At 42.2% G+C, this 18,520-nt stretch overlaps 2 protein-coding genes across 5 annotated transcripts in view; one reads left to right on the top strand and one right to left on the bottom strand.

The window, feature by feature from the left end:
- UPRT (uracil phosphoribosyltransferase homolog) overlaps positions 1–18,520 on the bottom strand; it is a 44,847-nt gene that overhangs the window by 23,752 nt on the left and 2,575 nt on the right. Inside the window, exons 2-3 of one of the 3 annotated variants that reach the window (XM_056538299.1) lie at positions 18,245–18,356; positions 530–572 (exon numbers count right to left, since the gene is read on the bottom strand). In XM_056538299.1, the coding sequence (XP_056394274.1) occupies positions 530–572; positions 18,245–18,264 (63 nt within the window). In that variant the 5' untranslated portion in view covers positions 18,265–18,356. Of the gene's footprint in view, positions 1–529; positions 573–1,282; positions 1,560–18,244; positions 18,357–18,520 lie in introns of those variants that run through there. The other 2 variants (XM_056538298.1, XM_056538297.1) reach the window with 2 other exon arrangements.
- ABCB7 (ATP binding cassette subfamily B member 7) overlaps positions 1,963–18,520 on the top strand; it is a 194,819-nt gene continuing 178,261 nt past the window's right edge. For both annotated transcript variants that reach the window (XM_056538294.1, XM_056538295.1), the window contains exon 1: positions 1,963–2,103. In XM_056538294.1, the coding sequence (XP_056394269.1) occupies positions 1,966–2,103 (138 nt within the window). In that variant the 5' untranslated portion in view covers positions 1,963–1,965. The remainder of the gene's footprint in view (positions 2,104–18,520) is intronic.

Here is an 18,520-nt window from a genome sequence, read left to right on the forward strand (position 1 = left end):
CGGTATACTGCCCAGCACTATTTTCATCAGACGGGAACTGTATTGCAAAGACGTGGAGTGAACCCAGCCTAACACTGAAGGTGCCCACAAGAGCAGGGCGATCTAGTGTGGTCACTAGAGATGAGTGAACTTACAGTAAATTCGATTCGTCACAAACTTCTCGGCTCGGCAGTTAATGACTTTTCCTGCGTAAATTAGTTCAGCTTTCAGGTGCTCCGGTGGGCTGGAAAAGGTGGATACAGTCCTAGGAAAGAGTCTCCTAGGACTGTATCCACCTTTTCCAGCCCACCGGAGCACCTGAAAGCTGAACTAATTTACGCAGGATAAGTCATCAACTGCCGAGCCGAGAAGTTTGTGATGAATCAAATTTACTGTGATTTCGCTCATCTCTAGTGGTCACCTCACTACTGGCATAGGAGTTCCACAACCTGATATTCCCCATAATGGAAACATTCATTTATCTCCTGATAAGTGTGAACAGTGCTGGAGGGTCCTATACAGGTCTGTAAGTGACAAAACAAATACGTACCAAGCGGTCAGCCGAAAACACAAAATCTCCTCGACTTGTGGTCCTGCAAAGAAGGAAAACCATCATGATAAACCATCCTGTATGTGCCCCATAGACCACGTCATAGTGCCATACACCCCAGATGTCCTCTTACATGGGCTCCTGTGGGATATTGTCCTACGACTAGTTAATACAAGGTTACCATCATCTTCTAGAAGCGGGGGCAGCAGCTGTTACACGGGACGCGTCGTGACAATGTGTCGGGAACAGTGTGGTCAGTGACTCCATGTGAAATCAGAGCTGACCCAGGAATAACTGGCTGGAGCTCACTGCGCCCTCTAGGGGTCATTTTACTTTATTCAATGTCTTTGGCCCTGTCTGTATATACCCTGACATGGCACTGATGCCAGCGCACCCGGGGTACAAGACCCCCCACGTTTGCCCCTGCCTCACCCACAGGTATCTGTATATGGCAGTTTTCCAACCTTTGTGCTTCTAGTAGATGCAAAACTACAACTCCCAGCATGCCCGGACAGCCAGCGGCTGTCCGGGCATGCTGGGAGTTGTAGTTTTGCAACAGCTGAAGGCACCCTGGTTGGAAAACACTGGTATTCTTGCCACCTCACTGTGCCTACCCAGCACATACCTTACACATGGGCTGCCAGGCAGCAGGTACTGGCCCAAGAGAGGATGTCATGGCAGCGCCCCCATGTGCCCACTCTGCCTTCTTAATGATACTACAGGGGCATCCCCTATACCATGTGATGTACGCACCATACAGGAAAGAGGGCACTGCACATCGCCATGTCAGCCAGCGGCGCCCTCACCTGTCCCGGATGATGGTCTGCAGTTCCCGGATCTGGTCATTCATGGGCAGCAGCTTGAGCTGAGGTCCCACCAGCTGCTGCGGATCATCGGGCACATCCACATCCGGACTCCCGCTGCCTTCGCTTTCTTTATCGGTCTCGTTACTGCTCCCGCTGCCATCCACAAATCGTATATGTCGGTGTGTGACCTCCGGCGGCTGCTGCTCGCCCGGCATGTCTTCCATACACTCCGGCCTCACACGGCACCTGGCAGGCAGCGTGCTCTACTGCTACTGACACAAGCCGCTCTCGCGAGGATGCTCTTCCTCCATCCCGGTTGGCCATCACTCCCGTCAATCATACGCATAGCCCGCCCCGCACATCACAAATCAGATTCTCGGATAAACTATATGGCTAAAGTCATGCGGGCGGCTGCATGTGATGTGCCTGGAGAGCCCCGTGATGCTGCGCTCGGCCGTGCGGCAGGCTTCATACAATGATAGCGTACATATACACAACCAGTGACAGGGGGCGGGGCTCTGCCTGTGTGTGCCCGGCTTCCTGTCATGCCTGTACACTCTGGAAACTGTCTCTATGGTTTTGGAGGATTGAAAGTCTTCCAGTCTTGCTGCGGACCCCGTGACCCAGGACATGGCGCTGCTCATGGTCCTTAGTGTGTCCCAGAGGAAACCGCTGTCACTATGGCAGCTCAGGCGGGCGCTCAGCTCCTGGTATCCAGGGGAGCAGAGGTTCAAGGCGAGCAGGTCCCGGACGAGACAGCAGAGCCAGGTGAGCGGGGCAGGAGCATGGTGTCAGCCGGGGAGATAGGGAAGAGGTTACTGGAAGGGACAAGCTTGACATGTAAGGGCGGCCTGTACACAGCTGAGGCCCCCTAGTGGCCGCCGGGCACACATCCTATTGGAGAACTCTACCCAACCTCAATTGGCTGATAACAGGGAACAATAGACAGCAGTAACCACTTAATGAGTCAGACAATTTTATTTTTACCTTTTTTAGTTTTTTCCTCCTCGCCTTCAAAAAAAAATCATAACTCTTATATTTTCATCCACAGACTAGTATGAGGGCTTGTTTTTTGCGCGACCAGTTGTCCGTTGTAATGCCATCACTCACTTTACCATTAAATGTATGGAGCAACCAAAAAAATACTATTTGTGTGGGGAAATGAAAAAGAAAACAGCAATTTTGCACATTTTGGAAGGTTTAGTTTTCATGCCGTATAATTCACATTAAAAATTACATGTTCTTTATTCTTTGGGTCAATACGATTAAAATGATACCCATGATAACACACTTTTCTATTACTGTTGCGCTAAAAAAAAAATCGCAAACTTTTTAACCAAATTAGTACGTTTAAAATCCCCCTATTTTAAAGACCTATAGGTTTTTCATTTTTCTGTATCAGCGGCGGTATGAGGGCTCATTTTTTTGCTCCGTGATCTGTACTTTTTATTTATACCATATTTGCATATATAAAACTTTTAACCTCATAAGGACGCAGGGTGTACCTGTACGCCCTGTGCTCGGTCCCAGTATATAACGCGGGTCACGCAGTCATTGCGGGTCGGTCCTAATGGCTAATGAAAGCCGGCACCCTGGACTAATAGCGTGCGGCACCAATCATTGTACCGGGTGCTATTAACCCTTTAGACGCGGCGTTCAAAGTTGATCGCCACATCTAAAGTAACAAAAATACACTCCCGGCAGCTCAGTTGGGCTGACCGGGACTATCGCGGTGAAATCGCAATGGAGGGTGCCTTTCCTGCCTCTGTCGAGTCCGAAATCCAGGCTTGAGCAATCGACCCCCGATAACACTGATCATCTCCATGTTAATCCATGGGGGTGATCTGTGTATAAGATCAGTGTGTGCAGTGCTATAGCCACTAGAGGGGGCTATAACCCTGCAAAAAAATAAGTGTGAAAAAAAATTAAGATCATTTAACACCTTCCCTAATAAAAGTAAGAATCACCCCTCCCCCCCCCCCCCTTTTCCCATTTAAAAAAAAAAAAGACTGTAAATAAACATATGTGGTATTGCCTCGTGCGGAAATGTCCGAACTATAAAAACATATTATTTAAACCGCACGATTGATGGCGTATGTGTAAAAAAAAAAAAAAAAAAAAAATTCCATAGTCCAATATAGCGTATTTTTGGTCACTTTTTAGATCATGAAAAAATGAATAAAAATCAATCAAAAAGTCCAATCAATACAAAAATAGTAGCGATAAAAACTTCAGATCACGGCGCAAAAAATGAGCCCTCATACCGCCCCGTATGCGGAAAAAGTTATAGGGGTTAGAAGATGACAATTTTAAACATATTAATTTTCCTGCATGTAGTTATGATTTTTTTCAGAAGTACGACAAAATCAAACCTATATAAGTAGGGTATCATTTTAATTGTATGGACCTACAGAATAAAGATAAGGTGTCATTTTTACCGAAAAATGCACTGCGTAGAAACAGAAGCCCCCAAAATTACAAAATTTAGTTTTTTCTTCAATTTTGTCGCACAATTATTATTTTTTTTCCGTTTCACTGTGGATTTTTTTAGTAAAATTACTAATGTCACTGCAAAGTAGAATTGGTGGCACAAAAAATAAGCCATAATATGGAATTTCAGGTGCAAAATTTAAAGCGTTATGATTTTTAGAAGGTGATGAGGAAATAATTAAAATGGAAAAACCCTGAGTCCTTAAAGGGGTATTCTGCCCCTAGACATTTTATACCCTATCCAAAGGATAGGGGATAAAATGTCAGATCGCCGCGGTCCCGCTGCTGGGGACCCCCGGGATCCCCGCTGCGGCACCGCGCTATCATTACAGCACAGAGCGAGTTCGCTCTGTGCGTAATGACGGGCAATACGTGGGACGGAGCAGCGTGACGTCATGGCTCCGCCCCTCGTGACATCACGGCCCGTCCCCTTAATGCAAGTCTATGGGAGGGGGCGTGACGACCGCCACGCCCCCTCCCATAGACTTGTATTGAAAGGGGCGGGCCGTGACGTAACGATGCTCCGGCCCCTGTACCGGCCATCATTACGTGCAGAGCGAACTCGCTCTGTGCTGTAATGATAGCGCGGTGCCGCAGTGGGGATCCCAGGGCTCCCCAGCAGCGGCACCGCAGCGATCTGACATCTTATCCCCTTTCCTTTGGATAGGGGATAGAATGTCTAGGGGCGGAATACCCCTTTAAGGGATTAATACATTTTATTTTTATCAACTTTTTTTGGAATAAAATGTTATAATTAAAATAAATTTAAAAATAATTTAAAAAAACTTCAATTTTGGACTTATTACTTCATCATTAAAATAATTTCTTACTGCTGCTTACATTTTCTCTGTTTCTTCTGGCTGATGGTGTGGAAATTGATCACTGCACCTAGTCATCTACTTGGGCTGCTGGTGCTAAAGTTCCCCCGGTAAAATCTTAAATAGGTACTGCAGCTAAAATTAACTTATTCCCTATTACAGGATAGGGGATAAGTAGCAGATCACGGAGGCTCCTACCACTGGAACCCCGTGATCTACGGATCAGGACCCAGCTCTGAGTGAGGAGCGTGTGCTGCAGACAGCACACGCTCCATTGATTTCTATGGGAGCTCCAAAGAGACCCGTGTCCAGCACTCGGGCATCATTGGCACTCCTACACTGCTCAAAAAAATTGAACACTTAAACACAATGTAACGCCAAGTCAATAACACTTCTGTGAAATCACACTGTCCACTCAGGAAGCAACACTGATTGACAATCAATTTCACATGCTGTTGTGCAAATGGAACAGGTGGAAATTATAGCCAATTAGCAAGACACCCAATTGGCAAGAAGGTTTGCTGTGTCTGTCAGCATAGTGTCCAGAGCATGGAGGCGCTTCCAGAAAACAGGCCAGTATATCAAGAGATGTGGAGGAGGCTGTAGGAGGGCAACAACCCAGCAGCATGACCGCTACCTCCACCTTTGTGCAAGGAGGAGCACTGCCAGAGCCCTGCATAATGGCCTTCAGCAGGCCACAAATGTGCATGTGTCCACTAAACGGTCAGAAACAGACTCTGAGGGCCTGACGTCCACAGGTGGGGGTTGTGCAGGACATTTGGCATTTTCCAGAAAACACCAAGATTGGCAAATTTGCCACTGGCGCCCTGTGCTCTTCACAAATGAAAGCAGGTTCACACTGAGCACATGTGACAGACTTGACAGAGTCTGGAGACGCCTTTGAGGACATTCTGCTGCCTGCAACATCCTCCAGCATGACCGGTTTGGCGGTGGGTCAGTAATGGTGTGGGGTGGCACTTCTTTGGGGGGCCGCACAGCCCTCCATGTGCTTGCCAGAGGTAGCTTGACTGCCATTAGGTACCGTGATGAGATTCTCAGACCCCTTGTGAGACCATATGCTGGTGCGGTTGGCCCTGGGTTCCTCCTATTGCAAGACAATACTAGACCTCATGTGGCTGGAGTGTGTCAGCAGTTACTGCAAGAGGAAGGCATTGATGCTATGGACTGGCCCGCATGTTCCCCAAACCTGAATCTGATTGAGCACATCTGGGACATCATGTCTCGCTCCATCCACCAACGCCACGTTGCACCACAGACTGTCCTCGAGTTGGCAGATGCTTTAGTCCAGGTTTGGGAGGACATCCCTCAGGAGACCATCTGCCACCTCATCAGAAGCATGCCCAGGCATTGTAGGGAGGTCATACGGGCACGTGGAGGCCACAAACACTACTGATCCTCATTTTGACTTGTTTTAAGGACATTACATAAAGTTGGATCAGCATGTAGTGTGGTTTTCCACTTTGATTTTGAGTGTGCCTCCATATCCAGACCTCCATGGGTTGATAAATTTATTTCCATTGATAATTTTTGTGTGATTTTGTTGTCAGCACATTCAACTATGTAAAGACAAAGGTATTTCATACGATTAGTTCATTCAGATCTAGGATGTGTTATCTTAGTGTTTCCTTAATTATTTTTTTTGAGCAGTGTATATAAATGAATGGAGCGTGTGCCGTCTAGTGGTAGAAAACACATGCTTGTCTATTAGAGAAACAGGGCCCCGTTTTGAAGATCAGCTACTCCTGTGGATAGAGGATAAGTTCATTTTGGCTGCACTACCCTTTTTAAGTTCCTTGCTAAATACTCTGATAGCAACTTCATAGACTGATTTGTCATGGCTGCAACAACTAATCAGTGGCCTGGCTATTTTTTGACTGAATGATAGAGCTGTCAATCATTGGGGAAAGGCAGGGACACTTCTATTACAGAGAACTCAGGAAAAGAGCCTCTAAGATTGTTCAGCAGCTGTGGCTGGGACATTAAAGTAGATATGAGGTGAAAATCTTTTAACTCTTTTAGCTGCAAATATATAAAATAAAAAAACTTTAAATAACTCACCTTCCTACCGGTGTCCCATTCCTCCTCCGTTTCTGCTCTGCTCCGTGCTTCTTGGGTTGGGAACATCACAGCGCTGTCCCGCCTCGGCCGATGATCGACTAAGCACACGTTCATGTAAGGAGCCGGGACATTGCTGTGGCCGGTGATACACTGACAGCGCTCTAACGTTTCAAGCCTAAGAAGCACTGAGCAGAGCAGTGATGGAGGATCGGGACGCCGGTATCTCTGCAACAGGGGACCGTAGGAAGGTGACTTCAAGTTTGTTTGTTTTTTTTGCAGCCCGGGCACAGGATGAGTTAAAAGATTTTTGCCGCATATCATCTTTAAAGGAAAACAGTCATCTGTTCACCCACACTAAACCCAATATTCTGGGTTATAGTGTGGGTGAACAGGACATCGATCAGGGGTTAATGGATTAACCCCTTAAGGACTCAGCCCATTTTGGCCTTAAGGACTCAGACAATTTAATTTTTACGTTTTAATTTTTTCCTCCTCGCCTTCTAAAAATCATAACTCTTTTATATTTTCATCCACAGACTAGTATGAGGGCTTGTTTTTTGCGCGACCAGTTGTCCTTTGTAATGACATCACTCATTATATCATAAAATGTATGGCGCAACCAAAAAACACTATTTTTGTGGGGAAATTAAAACGAAAAACGCAATTTTGCTAATTTTGGAAGGTTTCGTTTTCACGCCGTACAATTTATGGTAAAAATGACGTGTGTTCTTTATTCTGAGGGTCAATACGATTAAAATGATACCCATTATTATATACTTTTATATTATTGTTGCGCTTAAAAAAAATCACAAACTTTTTAACCAAATTAGTATGTTTATAATCCCTTTATTTTGATGACCTCTAACTTTTTTATTTTTCCATATAAGCGGCGGTATGGGGGCTCATTTTTTGCGCCATGATCTGTACTTTTTTTTGATACCACATTTGCATATAAAAAACTTTTAATACATTTTTTATATATATTTTTTTTTAATAAAATGTATTAAAAAAGTAGGAATTTTGGACTTTTTCTATTTTTTTTCGTTCACGCCGTTAACCGTACGGGATCATTAACATTTTATTTTAATAGTTCGAACATTTACGCACGCGGCGATACCAAATATGTCTATAAAAAATGTTTTTTACGCTTTTTGGGGGTAAAATAGGAAAAAATGGACGTTTTACTTTTTTATTGGGGGAGGGGATTTTTCACTTTTTTTTAACTTTTACTTTTACATTTTTTTACTTTTTTTTTTACACTTGAATAGTCCCCATAGGGGACTATTCATAGCAATACCATGATTGCTAATACTGATCTGTTCTATGTATAGGACATAGAACAGATCAGTATTATCGGTCATCTCCTGCTCTGGTCTGCTCGATCACAGACCAGAGCAGGAGACGCCGGGAGCCGCACGGAGGAAGGAGAGGGGACCTCCGTGCGGCGTTATGAATGATCGGATCCCCGCAGCAGCGCTGCGGGCGATCCGATCGTTCATTTAAATGGCGAACTCCCGCAGATGCCGGGATCTGTATTGATCCCGGCACCTGAGGGGTTAATGGCGGACGCCCGCGAGATCGCGGGCGTCGGCCATTGCCGGCGGGTCCCTGGCTGCAATCAGCAGCCGGGATCAGCCGCGCATGACACGGGCATCGCTCCGATGCCCGCGGTTATGCTTAGGACTTAAATGTACGTCCTGGTGCGTTAAGTACCACCTCACCAGGACGTACATTTACGTCCTGCGTCCTTAACCCCTTAAGGACCAAGGACGTACCGGTACGTCCTTGGTCCTGCTCTTCTGATATAACGCGGGGTTACACAGTATAGTGATAGTGAAGCCGGGACCCGCCTCTAATAGCGTGCAGCGCCGATCGCGGCGCCGCGCGCTATTAACCCTTTAGCCGCGCGCTCAAAGCTGAGCCGCGCGGCTAAAATTGAAAGTTGCCGGCTAGCTCAGTCGGGCTGTTCGGGATAGCCGCGGCTAATCGCGGCATCCCGAACAGCTGACAGGACAGCGGGAGGGCCCCTTCCGGCTTTCCTCGCTGTCCGATCGCCGAATGACTGCTCAGTGCCTGAGATCCAGGCATGAGCAGTCATCCGGCAGAATCGTTGATCACTGGTTTCTTATGAGAAACCAGTGATCAACATAGAAGATCAGTGTGTGCAGTGTTAAAGGTCCCTATGGGACCTATAACACTGCAAAAAAAAGTGAAAAAAAAAAGTGAATAAAGATCATTTAACCCCTCCCCTATTAAAAGTTTGAATCACCCCCCTTTTCCAATTAAAAAAAAAAACAGTGTAAATAAAAATAAAAATAAACATATGTGGTATCACCGCGTGCGGAAATGTCCGAATTATAAAAATATATCATTAATTAAACCGCTCGGTCAATGGCGTGCGCGCAAAAAAATTTCAAAGTCCAAAATAGTTCATTTTTGGTCACTTTTTATATCATTTAAAAATGAATAAAAAGTGATCAATAAGTCCTATCAATGCAAAAATGGTACCGTTAAAAACTTCAGATCACGGCGCAAAAAATGAGTGCTCATACCGCCCCATACACGGAAAAATAAAAAAGTTATATGGGTCAGAAGATGACAATTTTAAACTTATTAATTTTCCTGCATGTAGTTATGATTTTTTCCAGAAGTCCGACAAAATCAAACCTATATAAGTAGGGTATCATTTTAATCGTATGGACCTACAGAATACATATCAGGTGTCATTTTTACCGAAAAATGTACTACGTAGAAACGGAAGCCCCCAAAAGTTACAAAACAGCGTTTTTTTTTCAATTTTGTCGCACAATGATTTTTTTTCCCGCTTCACCATAGATTTTTGGGCAAAATGACTGACGTCATTACAAAGTAGAATTGGTGGCGCAAAAAATAAGCCATCAAATGGATTTTTAGGTGCAAATTTGAAAGAGTTATGATTTTTTAAAGGCAAGGAGCAAAAAACGAAAATGCAAAAACGGAAAAACCTCCGGTGGTTAAGGGGTTAAATATGCACCTGCAGTCCGGAGATCTGTCCCTACGAAGATCTTCCTCCATCTTAAGTGAATTGTGCGCTGGAGGTGAGTCCACCGGCTCAGTTTGAATATTCGTGGGTCACGTGAGCCTTCAGTCGGCGCTGCGTTCACATGACCCGCGAAAATGAATATTCATATTGACCCAGTGGACCCGCCTCCAGCGCACAATTCACTGAAGATAGAGGAAGATCTTCGCAGATACAGATTTCCAAAGTGCAGGTACGTATTTAACCAATTAACCCCTCATCGATTTCCTGTTCACCCACCACTATAACTATATAAGTGTACTAGTGTGTGTGTGAACAGATGACTGTTTTCCTTTAATCCCTTAACGACTACGGACATAAATGAACGTCCTGGTGCGGAGGTACTTCATGCAACAGGACGTACATTTACGCCCAGTACATGACCACGAGCATCGGAACGGTGCTTGCGTCATGGGTCAAATGTAAAAAATCCCCTCCCCCAATTAAAATGTAAATTGTCCCTCTTTTTTCTCATAAAAAAAAAAAATTAATAAACAAACAAACATATTTGGTTTTACCGCATGCTTTATCCCTTAAGGACCAAGGACGTACCGGTACATCCTGAGTCATCTCCCTTACTATAACGCAGGGGTCATGGAGTGGCCCCGCATCATAGCGGGTCGAGCCCGCACCTAGCAACGGCCGGGACCCATGGCTAATAGCGCACGGCACTATTCGCGGAGCCGCGCGCTATTAACCCTTTAGATGCGGCGTTCAAAGTTGATCGCCGCTTCTAAAGTGAAACTAATCTGCTGCCTATTAGCTCAGGAGGCTGTTCGGGATCGCTGCGGCGAAATTGCGGCTTCCCGAACAGCTGTAGGACATGAGGAGGGTCCCCTTACCTTCCTCCTGGTGTCCGATCACCGAATGACTGCTCAGTGCCTGAGGTCCAGGCAGAATCACTGATCTATGTTATCCTATGGGATAATAAAGATCAATGTAAAAGATCAGTGTGTGCAGTGTTATAGCCCCCTATGGGAGCTATAACACTGCAAAAAAAAGTAAATAAATAAAAAGTTAAGATCATTTAACCCCTTCCCTAATAAAAGTTTGAACCAACCCTCTTTTCCCATTTAAAAAAAAGTGTAAATAAAAATAAACATGTGATATTGCCGCATGCGGAAATGTCAGAATTATAAAAAAATATTGTTAATTAAACCGCACGGTGAATGGTGTACGTGCAAAAAATTTCCAATATAGCATATTTTTGGTCCCTTTTTTATATCATGAAAAAATGAATAAAAAGTGATCAAAAAGTCTGATCAATACAATTATGGTACCACTAAAAACTTTTTTCTTTTAAATCAACCGGTGGCAGAAAGTTAAACATATTTGTAAATTACTTCTATTAAAAAATCTTAATCCTTCCAGTACTTATTAGCTGCTGAATGCTACAGAGGAAATTCCTTTCTTTTTGGAACACTGATAACATCACGAGCACAGTGCTCTCTGCTGACATCTCTGTCCATTTTAGCAACCATGCATACAAGATGCATAGCAGATGTATGCTAAGGGCAGCATGGTGGCTCAGTGGTTAGCACTGCTGCCTTGCAGCGCTGGGGACTTGGGTTCAAATCCCACTAAGGACAACAATAAATAAAGCATTATTATTATAACAATGTCAGCAGAGAGAACTGTGCTCGTGATGTCATCAGAGAGCATTCCAAAAAGAAAAGAATTTCCTCTGTAGTATTCAGCAGCTAATAAGTACAGGAAGGATTAATAATTTACAAATATGTTTAACCTTCTGCCACCAGTTAATTTAAAAGAAAAAAGGTTTTCACCGGAGTACCCCTTTAATCGTATGGACCTACAGAATAAAGAGAAGGTGTTATTTTTTACTGAAAAATCTACTGCGTAGAAACAGAATTCCCCAAAATTTACAAAATGGCATTTTTTCTTTAATTAGAATTGGTGGTGCAAAAAATAAGCAGTCATGGATTTTTAGGTGCAATATTGAAAAAAATAAAGTGCAAAAACGGATAAAAAAAAAGCTTGGTCCTTAAGGGGTTAAATGTCCGAACTATCAAAATATAATGTTAATTATCCCGTTAACGATGAACGGCATAAATATAAAAAAATTTAAAAGTCCAAAATTGCTGCTTTTGTCACAGTTTATTCCCCCCAAAAAAGAAAAAATTATAAAAAGTGATTTAAAAGTTTCATAGATGCAAATGTGGGTATAAATAAAAGTACAGATCATGGTGCAAAAAATGATCCCTTACACAGCCGCATATACGAAAAAATTGATTTTGTAGAAAAAGTTTATTTTTTTAAAAGCAGTACAATAATAGAAAAGTATGTAAATATGGGTATAGTTTTAATCGTTTTGACCCACAGAATATAGAAAACATTTTTTGTTTTGTTTTTTTACTGTAAAGTGTACAGTGTGAAAACAAAACCTTTCCAAAATGAGCAAAATTGTGGTTTTAATTAAAATTTCCTCATTAATAATTTTTTGGAGGGAGTTTGCTGTGCATTTTATGCTATAATGAGATATGTCATTACAAAGTACAATTAGTTACGCAAAAAACAAGCCCTCATATGGGTCTGTGGATGGAAATGTAAAAGTTATGGATATTAGAAGACGAGGAAGAAAAAATGAAAACACAAAAATAAAATTGGCCTGGTTCTTAACCCCTTAAGGACGCAGGACGTAAATGTACGTCTTGGTGAGGTGGTACTTAACGCACCAGGACGTACATTTACGTCCTAAGCATAACCGCGGGCATCGGAGCGATGCCCGTGTCATGCGCGGCTGATCCCGGCTGCTGATCGCAGCCAGGGACCCGCCGGCAATGGCCGACGCCCGCGATCTCGTGGGCGTCCGCCATTAACCCCTCAGGTGCCGGGATCAATACAGATCCCGGCATCTGCGGGAGTTCGCGATTTAAATGAACGATCGGATCGCCCGCAGCGCTGCTGCGGGGATCCGATCATTCATAACGCCGCACAGAGGTCCCCTCTCATTCCTCCGTGCGGCTCCCTGCGTCTCCTGCTCTGGTCTGTGATCGAGCAGACCAGAGCAGAAGATCGCCGAAAACACTGATCTGTTCTATGTCCTATACATAGAACAGATCAGTATTAGCAATCATGGTATTGCTATGAATAGTCCCCTATGGGGACTATTCAAGTGTAAAAAAAAATTTTTAAAAAATTTAAAAGTAAAAGTGAAAAATCCCCTCCCCCAATAAAAAAGTAAAACGTCCGTTTTTTCCTATTTTACCCCCAAAAAGCGTAAAAAACATTTTTTTATAGACATATTTGGTATCGCCGCGTGCGTAAATGTCCGAACTATTAAAATAAAATGTTAATGATCCCGTACGGTGAACGGCGTGAACGAAAAAAAATAAAAAAGTCCAAAATTCCTACTTTTTTAATACATTTTATTTAAAAAAAAAATTAAAGTGTATTAAAAGTTTTTTATATGCAAATGTGGTATCAAAAAAAAGTACAGATCATGGCGCAAAAAATGAGCCCCCATACCGCCACTTATACGGAAAAATAAAAAAGTTAGAGGTCATCAAAATAAAGGGATTATAAACGTACTAATTTGGTTAAAAAGTTTGTGATTTTTTTTAAGCGCAACAATATTATAAAAGTATATAATAATGGGCATCATTTTAATCGTATTGACCCTAAGAATAAAGAACACACGTCATTTTTACCATAAATTGTACGGCGTGAAAACAAAACCTTCCAAAATTAGCAAAATTGCGTTTTTCGTTTTAATTTCCCCACAAAAAGTGTTTTTGTTGCGCCATACATTTTATGATATGAGTGATGTCATTACAAAGGACAACTGGTCACGCAAAAAACAAGCCCTCATACTAGTCTGTGGATGAAAATATAAAAGTTATGATTTTTAGAAGGCGAGGAGGAAAAAATGAAAATGTAAAAATTAAATTGTCTGAGTCCTTAAGGCCAAAATGGGCTGAGTCCTTAAGGGGTTAAGGGGTTAAAATGTTATTTTCTCGGTCATGGAATGTGCATGATCAAGAACAAAGGTGTGTGTGCTCTCTCCTTCCCAGTGGCTATTTAGAGCGGTCAGCAGTTTTATTACCACAGAACTAACAGATTTACTTTATAAGCTGGCTGAGTTCAGTTCACATTATGTTAAGTTTTGATACATTTTCTTCAAAGAAGAAGAGATATTTTTATGAGGTGAACGTGATTTGACTTATAATCACAATGCAGGTGTTTAGTGAACATTTTAAGCCTTTAAAGAAAGCCTTTAAAGAAGAGTATGCAGAAAAAAACACATGTGAACACAGCCTCAGGAGAGACGTCTAACTAATATATATTAGTAGTTAGATGTCTCTCCTGAGGCATATGTGTGTGTGTGTGTGTGTGTGTATATATAAATATATCTATCTATCAACCGATTCCATAGAAAGAGAGCTAGCAGGAAGGGTCTGGTAGGTGATGTCATCCTGTAGTTCACAGGAAGTCAGGTGACCCAGGCCTGACCACTTCCTCTGACACATTAAAGGGGTACTCCACTGGCAAATGTTTGGAACATTTAGTTCCGAACACTGTGTGCGCACTGCAGGGGGTCGGAAACGCCCCTCATGACATAACACCACGCCCCCTCACTGCAAGTCTATTGGAGGAAGCGTGACTAATGCCACGCCCCCCATCCTATAGACTTACATTGAGGGGGCGCCGCCGACCCCCACAGTGTTCAGGACTACAGTGGGGATCAAAAGCTTGGGCACCCCAGGTAAAAATTTGTATTAATGTGCATAAAGAAGCCAAGGGAAGATGGAAAAATGTCCAAAAGGCATCAAATTACAGATTAGACATTCTTATAATATGTCAACAAAAGTTAGATTTTATTTCCATCATTTACACTTTCAAAATAACAGAAAACAAAAGAATGGCGTCTGCAAAAGTTTGGGCACCCTGCAGAATTTATAGCATGCATTGCCCTCTTTGCAAAGCTGAGACCTGCCAGTGTCATGGATTGTTCTCAATCATCATCTGGGAAGACCAGGTGATGTCAATCTCAAAGGTTTTAAATGCCCAGACTCATCTGACCTTGCCCCAACAATCAGCACCATGGGTTCTTCTAAGCAGTTGTCTAGAAATCTGAAACTGAAAATAGTCGACGCTCACAAAGCTGGAGAAGGCTATAAGAAGATAGCAAAACGTTTTCAGATGTCAATATCCTCTGTTCGGAATGTAATTAAGAAATGTCAGTCACCAGGAACAGTGGAAGTTAAAGCAAGATCTGGAAGACCAAGAAAAATATCAGACAGAACAGCTCGCAAGATTGTGAGAAAAACCATTCAAAACCCACGTTTGACTGCACAATCCCTCCTGAAAGATCTGGCAGACACTGGAGTTGTGTTACACTATTCCACTATAAAGAGATACTTGGTCTTCATGGAAGAGTCATCAGAAGAAAACCTCTTCTACGTCCTCACTACAAAAATCTGCATTTCAACTTTGCAAATGAACATATAGACAAGCCTGATGCATTTTGGAAACAAGTTCTGTGGGCTGATGAGGATAAAATTAAACTTTTTGGCCGGAATGACCAAAGGTATGTTGGGAGAAGAAGGGGAACAGAATTTAATGAAAAGAACCTCTGTCCAACTGTTAAGCATGCAGACACCATTTTTTTTGCTTTCTGTTATTTTGAAAGTGTAAATGATGGAAATAAAATCAAACTTTTGTTGACATATTATAAGAATGTCTAATCTGTAATTTGATACCTTTTGGAGATCTTTCCATCTTTCCTTGGCTTCTTTATGCACATTAATACAAATTTTTACCTGGGGTGCCCAAACTTTTGATCCCCACTGTACATGTTACGAATGCTGGCCAGTGGAGTACCCCTTTTAAAGGAAAACTGACAGCCAGTTCACAGATACTAAAGCCAAAATACATATACTGTTTAGTGCGGGTGAAATGGATTAAAATTAGCGGTTCTTGCATCTTTTTTTTGCTGTTTTTTTTGTATTTACAAAGTTCACTGTGCAGGATAAATTGTTTTATAGTGAAAGTCATTACAAACATGGTGATAACTATTATGTTTTTTTTTCTATTAGTTTTTTTTCTATTTTTTTTAATTTTTTTTAAATTTTATTGAAAAACATTTGATTTGATATTTTTTCCTTGTGATCTCTGTTATACTATACTGCAGTACATCTGTATAGTGCTTATATGCATAGTATAACTATCTGGCCATAGCTTATTTTTCAGGAGACCCCACATACACATTAGACAGTTGTCCAGTCCTATGGAAGTTGGTGGGTCTTGACGACTTTTGACCAAAGTATATTGGGGAGATTTATCAAAACCTGTGTAAAGGAAAAGGTGACTAGTGGCACATAGCAACCAATCGGACTGCCTCATTCATTTTCCACAGGCCTTTTTAAAAATGAAAGAACCAGTCTGATTGGTTGTTATGGGCAACTGGTCAACTTTTCCTCTGCAGGTTTTGATAAATCCCCCCCCCCCCCCCTTGTGTACACTTTAAATAGCAATCTAGGTATTCAGTTTGTTTGTCTTTTCTGCCCATACCCAGAGCTGTAGCTAGCTCCTTTTGCGCCTGAGGCAAGCCCAGAAAGTTACTTGGGCCGGGTACTGCTGTATTATCCACAGGAAGTTCTTTTCTTTTTGAATTTCCTTTCTTTCTGACCACAGTGCTCTCTGCTGACACAACTGTCCATGTCAGGAACTGTCCAGAGCAGGATATATTTTCTATGGGGATTTGCTGCTACTCTGGACAGTTCCTAAAATGGACAGAGGTGTCAGCAGAGAACACTGTGGTCAGACAAAGGAAATTCAAAAAACAAAAGAACTTCCTGTGGATCATACAGCAGCTGATAAGTACTGGAAGGATTAAGATTTTTTATAGAAGTAATTTACAAATCTGTTTAACATTCTGGCACCAGTTGATTACATTTTTTTAATTTTTAATTTTTTTTCCAGTGGAGTACCCCTTTAAAACTGCATCTAGGGAAACTGACCTCTGCCCACTGATAAGTCTGAGTTCACCTGGGTAAATTCCAGCCCAAGCAGTCTAATTAGATCACCATGTGCTGTGATAAAACTTCACACAATGGCCCTGTTCACACTACGGATATTCCAGACAGAATTTCCACAAGAAAATTCTGCTTGTAATAGCCTCCCAATAATTTAGATAGGACTCTGCTGCTTAGTTCCCCTGTCAGAAGTTCTGTAGCGAAACTTCCCAACAAGGAATTGGAGTCCGGTGGAAGTTCAAACATGTTAAAGGGGTATTCAAGGCAAAACCTTTTTTATATATATATATATATATATATATATATATATATATATATATATATATATCAATCAACTGGCTCTGGAAAGTTAAACAGATTTGTAAATTATATATACAAGTTGTTCGGCACTGCTTACTTCTGTACCTATAGCGGGTGGACACTGAGTCGCTGTTGCAGCAGTGGACAAGGGGGTGCTCAGACAAAGAAGACGTAACCTTGGTATACTTGATAGAAGAATGAAAAGTCGGCACTCACTGGTATTTCCAGTTCAGCAAGATTTATTGCACATACTCACAGCCTGATACATATCAAAGGGAGGACGGCAGATGGTAACCAGGGGGGTATCACAGAGAGGCGACACCGGTGTTTTATGTGCAATAAATCTTGCTGAACTGGAAATACCGGTGAGTGCTGACTTTTCATTCTTCTATCAAGTATACCAAGATTTGTAAATTACTTCTATTAAAAAATCTTAATTCTTCCAATAGTTATTAGCTTCTGAAGTTTTCTGTCTGACGGCTCAATGATGATGTCACATCCCGGGAGCTGTGCATGATGGGAGAATATCCCCATAGGAACTGCACAGCTCCCGGGACGTGAGTCATCAGAGAGCAGTTAGACAGAAAACAGCAACTCAACTTCAGAAGCTAATAACTATTGGAAGGATTAAGATTTTTTAATAGAAGTAATTTACAAATCTGTTTAACTTTCCGGAGCCAGTTGATATATAAAAAAAAAGTTTTGGTCTGGCCCTTTTAATCTTATGGTGGAATCTGCAGTCTGTCTATGGGTCGGTGCTTATGTTTGTGGCAGATATCTGTAGACCTTAGGTACCAATTCTCGAGGGCGTAGATCATCTAAGGAAATCCAACAGAATTTTCTCTTTGTGAATGGATCATATATCTTCCATCCTGCTGTGAAAGAAATCTGTGTGGAATATGCTGTGGCTTATTGATCCACTCACATTCCGTTTCACTGTGGTCATCTGATCACTGTGGTCATTTTCTCAAGATTATAACTAATTGCCTATGTAATATCTGATTGGGGGTCCAACTAGAGATGTCAAATTTACAAAAAATTTTAAGCCATCGGAAAAAATAATGCGGAATAAAGTAATATACAAATTAAAAGTCAATTCAATGCTGGCCTCACCATTTTACTAAGAAGTGCAAAAGAAAAAAAAAAACTTACTAGTCAACCATACTCACATGCAGGCATCGACCCTCATTTACTAAGAGTGACGTGTAGTTTTCTTTGTGGGTTTTTTTCCCCCAAAATGTATTTTTCCATGATATTCACTAGTTTTTCCATACGACTTCCCTAATAAAAAATAAAAAAACTGCTCTGAGCTGTTCCAGAGCTCAAATCCACCAACATTTATGTGGGAACATTAGTAGATATTAGGGATCGACCGATATCGTTTTTTTTAGGGCCGATACCGATAATCGGTGCAGGTTAGGGCCGATAGCCGATAACTTATACCG

This window comes from Hyla sarda, chromosome 9 (genome assembly GCF_029499605.1).
Source record: "Hyla sarda isolate aHylSar1 chromosome 9, aHylSar1.hap1, whole genome shotgun sequence".
Classification (NCBI taxonomy): domain Eukaryota; kingdom Metazoa; phylum Chordata; class Amphibia; order Anura; family Hylidae; genus Hyla; species Hyla sarda.